The sequence below is a fragment of the Gossypium hirsutum genome, chromosome A03 (assembly GCF_007990345.1).
Source record: "Gossypium hirsutum isolate 1008001.06 chromosome A03, Gossypium_hirsutum_v2.1, whole genome shotgun sequence".
NCBI classification, from domain to species: Eukaryota; Viridiplantae; Streptophyta; class Magnoliopsida; order Malvales; family Malvaceae; genus Gossypium; species Gossypium hirsutum.
In genome coordinates, this window is record NC_053426.1 from 112,053,486 (window position 1) to 112,072,628 (window position 19,143).

Sequence of the window (19,143 nt, forward strand, 5' to 3'; positions counted from 1 at the left end):
TTAACCATGGTTGGTATCCCTAACTGGTGTGAAGATGCAAAGGCAAAGGGTTAAAGGCGCCCATGCAACTTGCGCAACCCGATAATGTCCCCACCCACAAATGCTTGTCCACAGAAACCACATCGCTTTATATCCTAGCATTAATTACCAATTAGTGCCAAAAAAAAAAAAAGGAATATTTTCCAATATTAGAAAACAATCCCCAAATTGAATTCCACAAATTTTCCTTTTTCCCCCTCATGCAATGCATTTATTTTTGGGTTAAATTAAACCTAATGTATCTGACTATTAGTAAATTTATATTTTAGTCACTCAAACTTAAAAAAGTTATAAAATGATTATTGAACTATTCGAAAATTTTCATTTAAGTCACTGAACTATTAGAAAGTTTTTATTTGAGTCAATAGGCTATTAAGTTTTTTCCTTTTTTTAAGTTTAGTTAGCAAGCTTCAAGCGACGATCAATATGGTGGATCAATGCCTATTGATGAGTAGAAAGTTATTTGAATTTTGGTTTGTAGATTTGCGACATTTAGAGTTATTTTATGAAAAAACTGAATTGTTGAAGAGAAGGGGAGGGAGAACTTTTGATTAGTGTAGGTGGTTCAAATAAAGTAAACCATATATCTGCAATTAGGGTGAACAAAATTCGATTCGATTCGAAAAAATAAAAAAAAATTAAATTTCGAGTTAATTGAATTGAGTTATTTCGAGTTTTGAGTTTGAATAGAGTTGAATTTTACAATTTGAATAACTCAAATAATTCGAATAATAAATTGGTGTAAATACCCCTTTGGTCCCTGTCAATTTTGAAAATGCATAAATTGATCTCTTTCTCAAAAAAATAAAGAAATAAAAATAATTTTCATAACTTTAAAATAATTTTTAAATTTTTTCTAAAGAATATAAAAAGAAAGTTAAAATTTTTAAAATACTCTAAAATAATAATTTTGGGGACCTAAATAAGATAATTAAAAATATATATGGTTTCAAATTTATGTGCTCCAACATAGAATTAATTATACTGTAACAATATTTTAATTTGACATGTTGATTTTTTAATTTAACTTGGACAATTTCACTCGATTCAATTCAACTTAAATTTTATTTTACTCGACTTGATTTGAAAAAATTCAAATCGAGATAGGATGATAAAATAAGACTCGTCAACTCGATTAACTAAATTTTTTTTTTACTTGATTCGATCTAACGCTCACCCCTAACTGTAGTTTTAGTAGTCCAGTGATTTAAATGAAAAATTTCGAGTAGTTTAGTGACTGTTTTGTAATTTTTTGAACTTGAGTGACCAAATTGTAAACTTATTAACAATTTAGTGACCTTGAGTGTAACTTACCCTTCTATTTTTCCATGAAAAATTTGCAACCAGTGGAGTAGAGACGAAGTCATAAAATTAATTTTGGAGGTACGAGATGAATCATAAATATTGGGAAGGGCCAAAGTGCAATTTTTTCATTTAACTTGAAATTTCTTAAAGTTTAAAGGATCTAATTAGAATGTTTGCCATTTTTTGATAGGTCAAGATCACCATCTACCCCTTTATCTTTGCTCTTGAGTGGGAGGATAGTTTTTTTATCGGTTAAAATATACTTGAAGTTTCTATATTTTTCGTATGTTTGGAATGTAATACTCCTACTTTTTTTTCCAAGGAATTTAATTACTTTATTTTTTCATATTTAAAAATGCAAGTCCAATTTTTAATAGTTCTAAATATTTTATAAATCTTTGTTACATGACCATAAAATGAGTAATAATTTCATTCAAAAATGTTAAACCAATGAATTTAGCCAAAAAAATTAACATTATTAATAATTAAACCAAAGAACCTTAAAAAAAAAAATTAACTATACAAAATGTATAAAGACTTAGAACATATTTTAACCTTTTTCTTTGCTATGTGTTTGCAATTGGTACAACCCTTACATTAATTTCCTTAAGTAGTAGTACAGTTGTTTTTTATGATATAAGGAGGTTGGAAACTTCAATGTAGGTCAGTATCAGATATCACTGGAATCATTACAATTAATCGTTACAAGTATTGAATTGAATAATTAACTAAAGTCGAATTAATTAATCATAATCAATGTTGTAAATATCGAGTTAGTAGTCAAATTGATCAGATTACTTGTTCAACAGTTAAAAAATAAAATAAAATAAAAAACTAAAAATAATTAAAAGTTAAAGTTGACTAAAATATAGAAAATAATAGAAACATAAATATTCCTTTTATAATCTATAACAACAAATTTAAATATTTTGGATTTTTAAATCAGTTTTGTACCATTTCAATCCGTTTATGGTTTTGTGGTACAACCATATCTACAATTCAATTTTGGATTAATTCATCAAATGTCCCCGAATTATGATTAAATTTTAAATCAATCTTTAAACTTGAAAACATTTTGATTGAGTCCGAAGATGTTTGATAAATTAGAGTTAATTTTATCAGATATCCCCAAGTTATGACCCTTATTTTAAATTGGTTTCAAAACTTCGAAGTATTCTAATTACATCTTTAAACTATCGATGTTATATCAATAACGTCATTCCGTTACTAAAATTATTATTTTAACCATTAAATGAGATTCCATATCTTATGTGGCATAATTTTAAATGAAAAGTTTAAAGAAAATGGAATATTATAATAATATTAATTTTGAGATTTTCGCTTTTTAAAAATTTTCATTTTAAATTATTTTATATAAGATTTAAAGTGTTATTTAACGGTTAAATAACAATTTTAATAATAAAAAAACCAAATCGATATAATATCAATAATTTAAAAATATTATTAAAATGCCTTAAAAATTATAGACTAAATTAAAATAAGATTATAATTTAGGGATGATTAGTGCAATAAATTAGCCACATCTTTGATTATGGGGGGCATGGTAGTATAGTGATTGGACCTTTTATTCCATATATGGTTAGGTGAGAATAAATATTTAAAAGAAGTTTGTGAAAACCAATAACCACAATAAATATTTGTTTTAATGTTTTACGTAATAAATGAAAACATTAATCACCACAAAAGAAAAAAGTCTGCAAAATTCTGAGACTGAGACAAGCAACTTGACCATGCATGTATGCTTTTCGTATTGTCAATCAATGATTGGATAAAACAACATTTATTGCTTTAATTGGCTAACTTATTTTCATTTGGTCCTTTTTCTATGGGTAAACTGCATTGTTAGTCATCTAACTTTTGTCAAATTTCTTTTTTAGTCATTAAATTATGAAAAGTTATAAAGAGTGACTTAATTATTCAACTTTATCTTTACTGGTCACCAACAGTTGAATAGCTAATAGAAGATGATGTGGTAGTTTTTAAAATTAATAAAAAACATCTATATATTGTGTCAATTTAGCTTCGATTCTAAAAATATTAGCCCCTAGTATTTACACATTTTGCAATTTGATCTTTTTTGTAAATTTTCTATTCTTTGTAACATTTTCACTTAAAGAGCTAAAAATAAAACAAATTAATTAGCTAAATTTGATGGAAAAATATACAAAAAATAGAAAAACCCCAAATCCTAAGACAGTAACTTTCATCTTTTTTGAATATTTTAAAATTAATCCTCGATGTCATAAATAAAAATAAAACTATAAAAAAGACCGATTACACAATGTGTAAATGTTGAGGGCTAACTTTTTTAGGAACATGACTATATTGACACAATCTATAAATATTAAGGGTTGAAGATATTATTATGTCAATTTTTTAAGTATTTTTAGCTTTGCGAACCATGTTCTCAAAGTAATCACTCATGGTATAGTGACTCTCAACAGAACACAGGAGACAAAACCCTTCTTCAAGGGACAATACTTTCAATTATTGAGAATTCACTAAACTGCCCAATAGATGACATTTCAAAAACTTGTCAATCATGCCATCGTCCTCAACAATCCTAATAGTAGTTCAAGATTCAAATTTCAAGCGGTTAGATGATCCAAATTCAGGGCCGTGTATTTTGGGCCCATTTTACATCCAACCGGAGCCCCAGTCCACAAAATCCAATTTTCATTTCCCGATTCGACCCGACCCAATTTCTAAACCCCGCCACGCTTCGTTTAAGTGCTCTGACGTTTGGGGGATTTTAGTTCCCGGTTTCAAATTTTCGCTCCGTTTCCTTAGCAGTCATCAATGGGGAAAACTGAGATCTGAAAAGAGACCCGAATCCGAACACTCGTCTTCCGCTGCCTTCGTCTCGAACTTGCCTTACTCTTTCACCAATTCTCAGGTAATTTTTCTTATATTGTGAAAAACTTAGCTTCAATACTATTGTTCTTTTTTAAAAAAAAAAATTAAAATTTAATATTATTCTAGCTTGAAGAAACATTTAGCGATGTTGATCCAATCAGGCGTTGCTTTATGGTTACAAAGAAAGGATATATACTACTTTAAAGCACAGCATTTGATTTTTTTCATCAATTGTTTGCTCGGAATAACACTGATAATATATGTTCTTTTAATATCTGTTCATAGGGTCAACTGAACATCGGGGTTTCGGTTTCGTTCAGTTCTAAGTTAAATTGAGGTTCATTTTAGATTTGTTGTTGTTGTTGTTGTGGTTGCCTTGCTTGGTTCGGTGATGAATTTTCATGTTTATCCGTTGTTTTGGTTGGTGTATTTTTTTCCTTAGTGCTGCTACTGAAGATGCCACGCGAGCTATTGAGCTGAAAAATGGTTCATTGGTTGGAGGTCGGAAAATTGGAGTTAAACTGCTATGCATCGTGCTCCATTGGAGCAGTGGTGGTCGAAAGCAACCCAAGGTTTGTATGCTTTTATATAGTTCTAGCTTATAGATTTGTATGTATGTGTTCTACTAACTTTAATATATGCTGTCGCGGATGATGCCGTGGAGACAAAGAATGATACAGATGGTTTTACCTCAACCGTGGACAAGCATGGTTCGGGAATGCCAAAATTAGGTTACATCTTACGAAGTCTTTTCTGTTATTCTTGTTAACTACTTGTTTTCTTTCCTGCTTTTCCAGAGAAACCTGTGCAACCTAGAAAAGTGGCAGCACTTTGGGCTGATTTAGCGGATAAAGAGAACTGTTCAGAAAAGCAGAGGTACTGAATTCTTTGTAGTATCAAATATTGTAATTAGATATGGGCCTCTGACATCATTGTCTAGTTCCTGGCAGCCGATGTTTAATTAATTTTTACTCATGAAATGAATCTTTGAAACATATATTTTTCCACATTATATTAGAAACATGTTATTTTATGCACGTTTAGTTTTTTATCGAAAATTATAATATTCACTTTCTGACACATTAAGGCATGACGTTTCTATTCTACTGTCAATATTATGAAGGGTTACTAGGACAGTTATATTTGGTGGTCTTCGTAATACTGAGATGGCCGAAGCTGTTCATCGATGTGCAAAGGAAAGTAGCATGGTCTGTGCTGTAACTTATTCTCTTCCAAAAGAAGAGCTTGACCAACATGGTAAGTCAAAATGTTGTTCTTTGGTACTGTTTAACTGAATTCTTCTTTCTTACTCTATGAGAAATAAGAAAAATGAAAGCTTATTAATAGAGTAATGTTATATTTGAAGAGCTCTAATGATAGTTCCGTATTCTTGATAGACATATTTATCAGTTGAAAAATAACTTATGATATAAGCTATCTCGTTGTGATGTGCGGTTTTTGATGTAGCTTCTAATGCATTATGTGCTTGTCTTTTGCATGTGTATTCACCACTGCTGTAATGGCTTTCCACACACACCTGGTTATCCATTGACCAAAAATCTGTTAAGTTTCACTATTTAGGTGCTACCAATGTTGTCTATCGTTGTATTTTATTATAACATATATCACACATGGTGATTGGATTGAAACTTGATTGATAAAAAAGCTTTTTCTGAGGATTAATAGCAAACCGTAAAATGCAAAATTTACTAGGTCTTGCACAAGATGGATGCAAAATGGATGCTTCAGCTGTACTTTTCACAAGTGTTAAATCAGCTCATGTTGCTGTGGCAAAGCTACACCAAAAAGAGATACAGGGTGGCATTGTTTGGGCACGCCAGCTGGGTGGTGAGGTAAAGTAACCATGATAAAGCAGTCATGATTCAACCGGTACTTATTTGCATATGAATGAATGAGTGATGAAATTCTTTAACTTCATACTTTATCTAATTATTTTTGTCTGGTGCTTGTGGCCCAGGGTGCGAAGACTCAAAAGTGGAAGCTAATTATTAGAAATCTGCCTTTCAAGGTTGGTTGGTGCTAATGGTGTACTAATATGATTATCCCTATTACTGACATCTAAAGTAGTTGCTGAACATTGTTGCAGGCTAAATTAAATGAGATAAAGGGTATGTTTTCAGCGGCAGGGTTTGTCTGGGATGTATTTTTTCTGCATAATTCTGAAAAAGGTTATCTTCTCTTCAATCAAAATCATTTAAAATTGTCAATTTTTTGTATTCTTTTCATCATGTAATGGTTTTTCCTCTTTATTTTCCAGGTTATCTAAGGTTTTTGCTATTGTCAAATTCACATGTAAACAGGATGCTGAAAATGTACTGCTGTTTTTTATCCTTTAGTCCAAAATGGTGAAGATTTAGAGATTTTTTTGCTACCTGTTTTTACGTTGTTTTTCATTTTCAGGCCAGTCAAAAGTTCAATGGGAAAATGTTTGGCAAAAGACCCATAGGTGTCGACTGGGCTTGTACCGAAGAGACTTTACAGTGGTGGTACTAATGCTGCTGTTGCTTCAGATGATGGTTTGTTGTCCTTAACTGAATTTCATCTACTTGTCAAGGATGCTTATTAACATCTTTCCTCCGAGTCTTTGGCATTATTATTTAGGATAAATGAGTTGGCTTAACTTTATAGATCAATCAAACATGTTGATTATTAAATAAAGAAGCTAATATTTCTTATGGTTATCAAAGTGCAGAAGATAATGACACGAGATTACAGATTTCTTGAAAAGTATTGAAGTGGTTTTAGCAAGTTAATCTCATATATGCAATAAGTTTCTTCTGCCATGCATGGTTTTCTTATAGTGTGTTAGTTATTGACCTTCTGAATGATGATTAATTCTCTGATTGGATATTCAAGTGATGTCTGTGTTTGCGTGTGTATCGTACACATACAGAGTACAGACACACACATGCATATTTATATACATGATACATAGTAGAAATTTTTATCGTTGACTTTTATATATCAAATATGTAGTGATATTCCTGAAATATGGTGAAGTTGGTGCCTTTCTGTAGTGGCAATTTATGTAATCATTAGTATACATGTATTTATGTTTGCAGATGGGGTATCTTTCTCATTTCTAGTGGTTTTGCAGGGCAGCTAAATGAAAGAGAGAAGGGAAGTGATAATAGTAGCATTGATAAAAAAAGATGACGAAGCTTCAGTCTCCAAATTTCCATGTTTCGAAAATCAGATTCGTTATACTCAATTTGCTAAAGTCCATGACCAAAAAAGAATTGAAACAGTTTTGTATCGATGCAGTTACCTCACAAGCTGCAAAGCAAAAGCCTGTTATACGACAGGTTAGATAAAGTTATTAATCTGTTAATATAAATGTTTATTTCTCATAATTCTTTGTAATAATTTTATGCATATTTAGAGTACTTTCATAACCCTGATATTACTCGTGCAGATTAAGTTCTTGAAAACCGTGAAGAAGGGAAAAGTCATTATTAAAAATCAGTCACGTGGGGTTGCCTTTGATCAGTTTTCGGAGCATCAGCATGCACTTGGGGCCCTGAGGGTTCTTAACAATAACCCCGGTAATGTCCCTTTGCTTTTAGATTACATGCATTCTGCATCGAAGGGCAGTTTATCAATAACATTGAAGGGGAAAAAGTTTACTCAAGGGCATTGTTTCTTTTCTGTTTCTAATCTTAAATTGTCATTGGTTGTTTGCAGAAACGTTTGGCCCCGAGCATCGTCCCATTGTGGAGTTTGCCGTAGATAATGTGCAGACGTTGATACTAAGGAAAGCTAAGTTACAAGCTCAGCAGCAGGATGCTAGTGATGATTCGAATAATGCACACCAAAATGCCGAGTCACATCTGATCTCCCTAACGAATCCAGAAAACAGAAATCTAGAGATGACAAAAGGGCAAGAAAGCATTCAGAGTTTAAAAAATCCAAGATGGAAAACACGGTGAAGGAGAAGCTAATAAGAAGCCAAAGCTAAATCCAGCAGGTGAAAAGACAAAACCATCTCCTTCGAAAGAAAACTCGGAAGGCTCCAATAGGAATTCAAAAGGATCAAATCGTAAATCCAAGGATTGCAAAACTGACCCGAAACCTGTTGTTGGAAGTTCAGATAATGTTGAAACAAATGTCAACGATACCACAAATTGAAGTCCAAGAAGGTGGAAGCAGTTTCGAAACCAAAAGAGAGGACACGGCAGAGCTAGACGACATAGACAAACTCGATATGCTAATCAAACAATATAGAATTCTCACAGCCAAAATCCGAAGCACCTGATGCCGGAAAGTAAAGTTCTAAAAAGCTCAGAAGGTGCTTTCAAGCTTAATTTCGTTTTACCAGGTTATAGCCAGGTTCGTATCATAACTTAAACCGACCCCATCTTTAGAAAAACCGAGAATATTCATCGATGTCTTGCAATTACTACAAGTTTTCGACATTTTATGAAAAACTCTCCTAGAAAGCTGAATGCATGTTATTGAGTTAAAACGCACTTTTCCAGAATTTGACTCGCTTTTGTTTTAATATCTCTTTCTACATCTGGTGCAGACATTGCTTGAGGATCAAGAAAAGAACATCAAATCTTATCCTCCATTGAAATGTTCACCGTGGAGTTCGACACCAAGAGATGGAAATAAAACCGGCAATATCAACAGGGTACCATTTCCAACCCACACTTCTAGGAATCTCTAACACTTTTATCTTCAAAGGGCATAACATATTGATGTCCTTTTTTCTTTTCCTAGATTTCTATTTTTTGCAATATAGCCCCACAACTTGCATGTTTGTGCAGTAGGGTATAGCTAAGGGCAACTCAGAGAGGCCCCCCCAAAAAGTAGAAAAGCCACGCAGAAGTCAATTAACACAATTACAATTTTTGGATTATGGTGGTTGAGACTTTGAGATCATGAAATATGGATCATGGCTCCCATGTTCATCAATCACCATTTTATAATCGAGCTTGTATTTGATGCACTTCTATTGGTGGTGAAATTTTTTTAATTCTGAAAAGTGAAATTAAGAGTTTGTCATTTTGTTAATCCAGTTTATGGAGTCAAAAAACTCGATTGATTAGCAAATTAATGTAAGATTGAAGGTGACCTATATTTTTTTTCCTTTTTTTTTTGGAATTTAAAATGAAATATTGGTGCTCGCAAACTGTTTAAGTTCATCTCGATAAAAAAATCGGATTTGATTCATTAATTTTCTAGTTAATCTCAAACTATCAACTGAGTGCAGCTCAAACCTAATTTAGCTTTTTATTTTAATATATTTTATATTATAAAATTATATTTTTACCCTTACAAACAAAGTTTAATTACGAATGAGCTTGAACTTAAGTAATAACTTGATTATGTCTTGATTTAAATTCAAACTTAGGAATTAATGTTTGAACTCGAATTTGTCACTATTCAAATAATTCGGTTCGACTCGATGACAACCCCCTCTTCAATATTGGGAAAATGTTCTCCACTTACAACTCACTCAACTACATGAAAAATTAATTAATTATATGCTCTCATTTTTAGTACTTCCCAACTAACAGTTAGTTAGAAAGTATTGTAATCCATTTAAATGTTCTCTCTTCAATGTTTCAACTAATGAGGAATTATTTTAATTTGTTGAATTTAATTAATATATATTAATTTAAAAACATGAATAATCCTAAAAAAAAGTTTTAATTTTATGAATTAGAAAAAAAAGTCAGTGTATATATGAGCTTTTATGAGCAATAATACATACATTCATACATGTATATATTAAGGAAAGATGCTTTACAAACCAATAATACTTCATTAAAATACCCACAATTTGATTTAATCATGTAGAGCTAAAAGCTGGTGGTCAATGCTTTAGATAATGTTTTTTATGAAGCAATTTTTTTTTTCAAATTTGACCCCGAAATTTAAATTTTGTTAAAGTGTAATGATATGGTACTTTTAAGAATATATTATGTTATCGCTTAAAAATTGATAAAAATATAATTTGTTTATAATTTATAATATTTTTTAATATTTCACGATTATATATATATTAAAAATTTTCAGTGTTACATCATCATACGTTAATGGGATTCAAGTTTAGGGACCAAATTGAAAAAAAAAATTGCCAAATTCCAAGACTAACATGGGCAAGAAAAAAGTTAACCGACATAATTGAGAAAAGTTGTCAAGTTTAAAGACTAAATGTTATTTTATCTCTTTTTGTTAATCTGCAATTGTATTAACCGTTCAAATTAGAAAGAAAACCCATACATTTACGTAAGGTAAAACAAACTTAAATAACCAGAATAAATTTGAAAGAAAACCCTAAATCTTAAACCTTAAAACCCTAAATCAATTCAATAATTGACTAAACTCAAATTAACTATAACCAAAATAAATTTGAAAGAAAATCCATATATTTATACCAGGTGAAACTTGAATATAAGATTCCAAAATTATTCGGGTAAAAAGACCTCTTCAATCCCTCTTAATTTCAAAATCGAGCAAATTAGCCCCTCTAAAAATTTTGGAGTAGTTTAATCTCTGTCAAATTTGAAAATGAGCAATTAAAGTCAATTGACTACAACAATAATATCTTCAATCAATCATACATATTTTTGATTGGTATAATAACAAATTTAGTCCTCGATGTTTACATATTTTGTTAATTTGGTCTTAATTTTTAAAAAAAATTCAAGAAATTCAGCTTCAACATTTACACATTTACAAAAATATTGCGGGTTAATTTTGTTAAATCATGACCCAAGTTGATATAATGCATAAATTACGAGAGCTAAAATTTCTGTTGTACCAATCAAATTTATGTAAAATTAACGACAAAACATTAACATTATGATTAATTATCATTGATTGCTCACTTTTGAAATACCTTTAAAATTGACAGAGATTAAATTGTTCTATTTTTTTTAAAAGAACCAATTTACTCAATATCGAAATTTTGAAAAGAACTAATTTTTTTTTACCAAAATATTTGTATCAAGCCAATGCTTGATTGGCGGCTTGAAATAATATTAAAGTTACAAATTATGGAACCCAAATATATTCCATAAAATCCATATAAAAGCATAAATAAATATAAAGGTCAAGAAGGTATGTAGTATTGTCACCCACATGAGGGCTACTTCTAAGTGGGTCACCCAAACACTCCATTCTTTCAAAAAGCCTCCTTAAATTAGCACTAAAATCCCCATTTTTTCTCTGTCCATTATTAGTTTTCATTTTAACATATTCATTGGAATTTTATTGGTGAAAAGAATTCTCCAGTTTTTTTCAATTTAGTCATTGTCAATTTCAAAAGTGAGTAATAAGAATAATTAATCACGATGTTAATGTTTTTTGTCAATTGTATATAATTTTGATTGGTATAATAATAAATTTAGCCCTCAAAGTTTACACATTCTGTCAATTTGGTAATATGATCTAACAAATTTATCTTGCAACATTTATGTGAATGTGTAAATATTGAGGTTAAATTTTTTGAATTTTTTAGAATCTAGACCGAATTGACAGAACATGTGAACATTTAGAGCTAAATTTATTGTTATACCAATCAAATTTATGTACAATTATTTGAAGACATTAATATCGTGGCTAATTGTTCTTAATTGCTCATTTTCGAAATTGATAGTAATTAAATTACTACTATTTTTTAGAATGATCAATTTGCTCAATTTCGAAATTGAGAGAGACCAAAATAGTTTTTTACCACTTTTATTTAATCTCATGATTAATAACAAGAGGGAAAAAATTGTAAAAAGCTAGTTTTATTGGGGTGACGAATGCTAATATTGAAAATATTAGGTTTGGTGAAATTGAGCAATAAGAAGCTTGATATTAGGGATGATAAATAAATTCAGATTTGATAAGGTCAAGCTTTTTGCAAAATCGAGTTTTGGTATGTTGGATGAGTCTAATTATTTAATTAGATAAGTCGGATCAGAATTAGGTATAGCTTTGATTTTACATAGTGGGATAAAAGGCAGAAAAAATAATATTTATTGAGGGTTGGATCTGGTAGTGGTAGAGCCAAGGGAGCTAGCAGGGGTTTCGACCCCCTAAAATGATTTTTTTTATTCAGACCCTTTATGATTTATAAAATTTTAAATTAGTAACAATAAGATTGCATTTTGCCCTAAAATGATAAAAAATTAATTTAATCTTTTAAAAATTTAAAGATATAGACTATTAAAATAGCGAAATTATATTTTTACTATTATAAAAATATAAAATTTAATTTCGACCCTCCTTAAACAAATTTTCTGACTTCGCCATCGGAATCAAGGTCGGGGTGAGCAAAAAACCATCCCACCTTCTCATCATTTATTCTCGATATCTTTTAAATGAAGTCTAGTACTCAATTCTAAATTTAATTAGATTTCAATGCATCTATCGAATAATTATTAAAAAGATGATTCGTTTAAGTCCCTGCTTCATGTTTAAGCTGATTCATGGTAATTTATACTTGTACAAACAGTTAAAAGAAAAAAGGAAAAATAAATTGTTAACAGCTTGTGTACCATAAATGTTGACTTCTCAAACTATAGAAAAGGACATAAAGTTACTTAATAAATAATTATTATTTTTGTTTACAAAAATAAAATTATTATTTTTGAAAGCAAAAATAATAATTTTGTAATTATATAAATTGAGATTTTGAAACACTAACCTCATGCTTTTCATCAATGGTTTGTATTCACATGTTATATGTGTTATAATTAAAGTTGTTGAAACCAGTTTAATCGATATTATCGGTGATATATAATTGAAAATAATCAAAATTATTTTGATTTGATATAAAATTAAAAATGGAAAATCGAAAAATTGGTTAGAAACTAAACATCCCTGATATTTTAAATTGATTTTTTAAATATAATTTTTTTTCTAAATTTTTAAATATTTTAACTTGAGTTTCAACTTATTTCGATCTTCGATCCAACTATTACAACATTGATTATAATCAAATCTTGAAGTTTAAAATATTTATTAATCCTTATACATTAAAAATTTATTCAAATCACGATACTATTTAAATTGTTGATAAATTAAATAAAATTTTAATATATAAAGACTAATTTGAAGAATTTTTCGTACAAAAACAGGACTCTAGATAAAATTTTGACCGAAATGATGTGTAGAAGTTAGAACATGGCCTCCACATGAATACAATTTTTTTGTCAATGGGGCACCTCATGAGCCAGCTATATGCTAATTGGTTTTCAACATATACAATATATATGTGAACAAGAAATCCTCAAACCCCAAAATCTTTTTGATTTCATTTCCTGAACAAAGCTGAAAAAACAGAAAAAATGGGCTTTTGTTGTGTAGTATTGCAGTGATGACAGTATATGATATTATATATATATATAAACAAAAAATTCCTCCTTTGTCACATTCATTTCTTTTCCCACACTTCACCTCATTTTTCTTTTATCATTCTCAAAAAAATTTTCTTAGCTTTTTTCTCTAATGGCAGCTAACTCAGTTTCCCACTGTTTTTCTCTAAGCATTATAATGTTATTTCTTTATCTTCAGCTTATTCATTGTAATGTTACTTATGATAGAAAAGCAATTGCAATTGATGGTCAAAAAAGAATTCTCTTTGCAGGTTCTATACATTATCCTAGAAGCACCCCCGAGGTAAAAACAAAACTTTCCCGGAAAATTTTCATCTCAAAATCCCACATTTTTCTCGGGAAAATATTGATATTGGTAACGACTTGTTGTTAATGTAGATGTGGGAAGGTCTTATACAAAAAGCTAAAAATGGTGGCTTGGATGTTATTGATACTTATGTCTTTTGGAACCTTCATGAACCTTCTCCTGGCAATGTTAGCTTTTGTTTCTTTTAAAAGTTAATTTTCTATGCTAGTCCCTGTTTTTATTTTTTTTCCTTAAGAATTTCCCTTTTTTTTTTGGGGTTTTTAGTATAATTTTGAAGGGAGATATGATTTGGTTCAGTTCATCAAATTGGTTAAAAAAGCTGGTTTATATGTTCATCTTCGCATTGGACCTTATATTTGTGGAGAATGGAACTTTGGGTAATTTATAAATGAACACACTTTCTTTTCTTTTTAAATTTTCAATCTTATATATGAAATGTTCATTTACTATATATTCTCATTGATTTTTTTTTCCAGGGGTTTTCCTGTTTGGTTGAAATATGTTCCTGGAATTAGTTTCAGAACAGATAATGAGCCTTTTAAGGTAAAAGGCTAATATGTACGTATGTATGTATGTATGAATGTATGAATGTATGTATGTATGTATGTATGTATGAAACAATGCAAATTTTCTTATGGCCCATTTTTATAATTTTTTTTTTCAGAAAGCAATGGCAAAATTCACCCAGAAAATAGTTCAAATGATGAAGGATGAAAACTTGTTTGAGTCTCAAGGTGGCCCCATCATCCTCTCTCAGGTATGTATGTATATGTGCGTGTGTGTGTGTGTGTGTGTGTTTGTCAGTGTATATCTGTCTGTCTGTCTGTATGTATGTATGTATGTACGTACGTATGTATGTATGAATGAATGATATTGATCAACATGTACTGTTTGTTTGCAGATTGAAAATGAATATGAACCAGAAAGCAAGTTATATGGACCTGCTGGTAAAGCTTATGTGAAATGGGCTGCAAAAATGGCTGTTGGGCTAAACACTGGGGTTCCATGGGTTATGTGCAAGGAATATGATGCCCCAGATCCTGTGGTAAGCATACACACACACACACACACACAGATATCAGATCAGCCATTGATGTTGTACTTTGAAAGCTTCATTCTTTTTTAATCCTTGGTTACAGATAAACACATGCAATGGTTTTTATTGTGATTATTTCTCTCCAAACAAACCTTATAAACCCACATTATGGACTGAGGCTTGGACTGGCTGGTAATATTTCACACACATACACACACATACATACATACATACATACACTTACAAGCTGTCCCCTTTTTTCTTATGTACAGGTTCTCAGATTTTGGTGGCCCGAATTACCAAAGGCCAGTGGAGGATTTAGCATTTGCAGTTGCCAGATTCATTCAAAAGGGTGGCTCCTTTGTCAATTACTACATGGTATATTTATTAATTGCTCGGGCTTTTGACCGTGTTTAATGCATATTCAAACATAGTTACGACGATATAATTCTTTAGAACATGTCTATATATTATACTAACATTCGAATCCGAGTAACATGTGTTTTTTTGTAGTACCATGGAGGTACCAACTTTGGAAGAACAGCTGGAGGACCTTTTATTACTACGAGCTACGACTATGATGCTCCGATTGATGAATATGGTAAAAAGTTCTAACCCGAAAGTATCACCGTTACAACATGTGTACCCAGAGTTTCGAATTTGTAATTGATGGTATATTGTAATTTTAACAGGCTTGATAAGGCAACCTAAGTATGATCATCTGAAAGAACTCCATAAGGCTGTCAAGTTGTGTGAAAAAGCATTGCTTAATTCTGATCCTAACATCGTCATTTTAGGAAGCTACGAAAAGGTGCTCGGTAATCTGTGTTTTATGCTTCTTTGGTTGAATGTTATGATTTGTTACAGTCTTACAAGAAAATCAGCTCGTTGGTATGTGTTAGGCACATGTTTTCTATTCCGAGTCAGGCGGCTGTGCTGCGTTTCTCTCGAACTATAATTTGAGGTCAAATGCAAAGGTGACATTCAATAACATGCATTACAACCTTCCGCGTTGGTCCATTAGTATCCTTCCAGATTGCCAAAATGTTGTTTTCAACACTGCCAAAGTAAGTGTCTCAGTCTTGCATTGTTTGGTTTTTGGTTAATGTAATGCAATGATAAAGCTAGATACATCTCTCTTTTTGCAGGTCGGACCTAAAGCATCTCGAGTCCAAATGGTGCCAACGAATGTGAAGATAGAATCGTGGGAGACGTTCAACGAAGATGTACATTCGGTGGATGACGAATCGTCAATGACCGTAAAGGGTTTATTGGAACAGTTAAACATCACAAGGGATACCAGTGATTATCTCTGGTATACAACCAGGTATATGAATGATTGTTCGTATTGTAGCTCATGTATTGAAATAGAATCGAGTTCATTTCGGTTACTGATTGGGTTGATTTTCCCAGTGTACGAATAAGTTCATCCGAATCATTTCTTCGTAAAGGCACACCTTTGACCCTCAGTATACAAACAGCAGGGCACGGCATTCATGTATTCATCAATGGACAACTTTCAGGTACATTATTTCGAATTCAGGTGCTGATTAGCTTAAAAACTTCTAAAATGCTCTAAAACTTACAGGATCGGCTTTTGGGACTCAACAAAAAAGGAAGTTTTCTTTTACCAAAAACATCAACCTACACCCTGGAGAGAACAAAATTTCTATTCTCAGTATCGCAGTCGGTTTACCGGTTTGTTCTCCGATGAAAAAACATATATTCATTGATTTTCTTTTTTTCGTTTTGCCGATTTCATGTTCGGGTTTGTTCTGTTGTTTATAGAATATTGGTCCACATTTCGAGACATGGAACATTGGTGTCCAAGGATCAGTTGTTTTACATGGGCTAGATGAAGGAAAAAAGGACTTAACTTGGCAGAAATGGTCATACAAGGTTGGCCTTAAAGGAGAAGCCGATAATCTCAGTTCTCCGAATTCTATCCCATCGATTGTTTGGACTCGAGGATCCTTGGAAACTCTAAAACATCCATTAACATGGTACAAGGTAAGCAAAATGCATACGTGTGAATGTATGTGTGTATATATATGTTCCTTGACAAGCAAGAAACTATAAACTCGACCTTCAGGCGTTTTTCAATGCCCCGGGTGGAGACAATCCCTTAGCATTGGACATGAGTGGCATGGGAAAAGGTCAAGTATGGATCAACGGCGAGAGCATAGGCCGATATTGGACTATATCGGTTAATGGTAATTGCACTGGATGCAGTTACGTCGGTGCATTTCGTCAAACGAAATGTCATTTCGGTTGTGGCGGTCCGACTCAACAATGGTAAAAGCCCTAAAAAATTTAACATCTTGAAATATGGGTAAACTACACCATTAGTCACTAAAATATGGGTAAGTTTTCGTTTTAGTCACTTAACTAAAAAAGTTACAATTTGGTCACTAAAGTTTTCGAAATTATTTTTTTGGTCACTGATTATTAGGTGGCACTTTTTTAGTTGGCATAATAATAATTTTAGTCCTTAGTTGACTAATTTGTAACTTTTAAAAAACAATTTAAAAAACTTTAGTGACCAATTTGTAACTTTTTAGGTGATTAAAATGAAAACTTATAATTTAGAGACGAAGAGTGTAATTTACCTTTGAAATATTGATGCTAAACTTCTGTTCCAAAATGTGTTCATTTTTTCAGGTACCATGTTCCAAGGTCCTGGTTGAAACCAACCCGAAATTCATTAGTAGTTTTCGAAGAAATCGGTGGAGATGCTTCGAAGATTTCGATCGTAAAACGATTGACGACAACTGACAAATAACGAAACTATACAACATTAGGTATAACTTAGCCTTCTCCTCCATCAAAAGTGCCTATATAAGCTTTGAATGATACAATGCCATTGACATATTTATCCCAAATCAAAGGAAAAACAAGGATGACGATGATGACGACGAGGATGATGATGGTGACATGGTGTGACATACCATGCTACTTGTGTGTGTTTCTTTTGTGGGGTTGCTGAAAATTACATATGGAATTCATGCTCGTTTAGTGTTTGGATTCTTTTTTCCTTTTGTACCAGTTTTTTAGGCAACTTTTATTAGGGGTCTCCTCATTACTTTTCTAGTTTGGTTAAAATATGCCATAAGTCCCTATACTCTTCACCAATTTAGAATTTAGTCTCTGTAATTTCAAGTTCAATTGTTAAAATTGTTATTTGTCAAATAAAAAAAATTCTCACTTGGGCAATCATGTAACTAAAAAAATGACATTACAATGAATGTGAATTTAACAAAATAATTTTAATAGTGTTACCAATTGGATCTGAATTTTGAAATCTGAAAAGTAAAAAGATTAAATTCTTAGAAATAAAAATACAGGCACTAAATTATAAATTACAAAAAGTATAAGGACTTATTATACATTTTAACCTTTCTAGTTTATGTGTGAGGTTAGAATTTCAATGGCTGCCAAAGGTTTATGGCCCACATTTTTCCCTGATAAAGAAGAAGGTACTTGGTACTGCCTACCTTTAAACTTAGGGCTCTGTATAGGGTTTGTTTGATTCATCCCAAGAAAATGTTTATTTTTTAGTCCCTACTTTCTATGTTTTGATTATTATTGTCTTGCAGTATTTAGAAACTTTAATTATCAAATTCAATAATATAGTTTCATGTTAAACAATCTAGTCCTCTGTTTATTATTTAAGTTTGCATACATCCAATTTTTTGAATTAGAGAATTTTTTCCACTTTAGTCATTGAACATGGATGAAAACTTGAAATTTTTTTTGTAGGGGCCAGAATTGAATTTTATATTTTTATAAGAGCTAAAGTAAAATTTTGCTATTATATTAGTTAATATATTTATAATTTTATTAAAGGATTAAATCAATATTTTATCATTTTGGAGAAAAAGAAATGTAATTTTACTATATATTAACTTATATAATTTTATGTATTTTCAAGGATACAAACTACAATTTTCTCATTTTAGAGTGCCCCTTTGACAGTGCCTTTGTCTCTGAATTTGGTTCACATTTGTCTCGAAATTTAGTCATTAAATTTGAATTTTGTCAAATTCCAAAATTAATGTAAGAAAAATAAGTTCAAACGTCAAAATTTTAAAAAAATATCAAATTTAGATACTTAATATTAATTTTTTTTAAAAAATTACGTTTATAAATTTAAATTTTTTCGAATTTAAATTATTTTCGATTCCAGGGCGAAATTGAAAATTTTAACTTACAAAAAAAAA

The 19,143-nt window shown here is 30.9% G+C and overlaps 1 protein-coding gene and 1 pseudogene across 1 annotated transcript; both read left to right on the plus strand.

Annotated features, from left to right (window-relative positions):
• The first annotated feature begins 4,022 nt into the window (after nt 1-4,022).
• LOC107927885 (uncharacterized) lies at nt 4,023-9,337 on the plus strand (annotated as a pseudogene).
• A 4,151-nt stretch (nt 9,338-13,488) lies between these two features.
• On the plus strand, nt 13,489-18,136 carry LOC107928002 (beta-galactosidase 5). Its single transcript, XM_016859157.2, has 18 exons — nt 13,489-13,863; nt 13,959-14,054; nt 14,152-14,264; nt 14,364-14,430; nt 14,552-14,644; nt 14,789-14,932; nt 15,027-15,115; nt 15,196-15,301; nt 15,437-15,524; nt 15,616-15,734; nt 15,826-15,990; nt 16,072-16,250; nt 16,337-16,446; nt 16,512-16,621; nt 16,712-16,933; nt 17,016-17,218; nt 17,585-17,724; nt 17,812-18,136. The coding sequence occupies exons 1-17, from the start codon at nt 13,693-13,695 to the stop codon at nt 17,703-17,705; spliced, it is 2,196 nt and encodes a 731-aa protein (XP_016714646.1). The 5' UTR covers nt 13,489-13,692; the 3' UTR covers nt 17,706-17,724; nt 17,812-18,136.
• Nucleotides 18,137-19,143: the final 1,007 nt, after the last annotated feature.

What these genes read in the sequence shown, in the direction of transcription:
- LOC107928002 (XM_016859157.2), top strand. Translation starts at nt 13,693, where the DNA reads ATGGCAGCTAACTCAGTTTCCCACTGTTTTTCTCTAAGCATTATAATG. An exon ending in GCCCCATCATCCTCTCTCAG is followed by an intron (nt 14,645 to 14,788) that starts GTATGTATGTAT and finishes GTTTGTTTGCAG; the next exon opens with ATTGAAAATGAATATGAACC. An exon ending in CCTTTGTCAATTACTACATG is followed by an intron (nt 15,302 to 15,436) that starts GTATATTTATTA and finishes GTTTTTTTGTAG; the next exon opens with TACCATGGAGGTACCAACTT.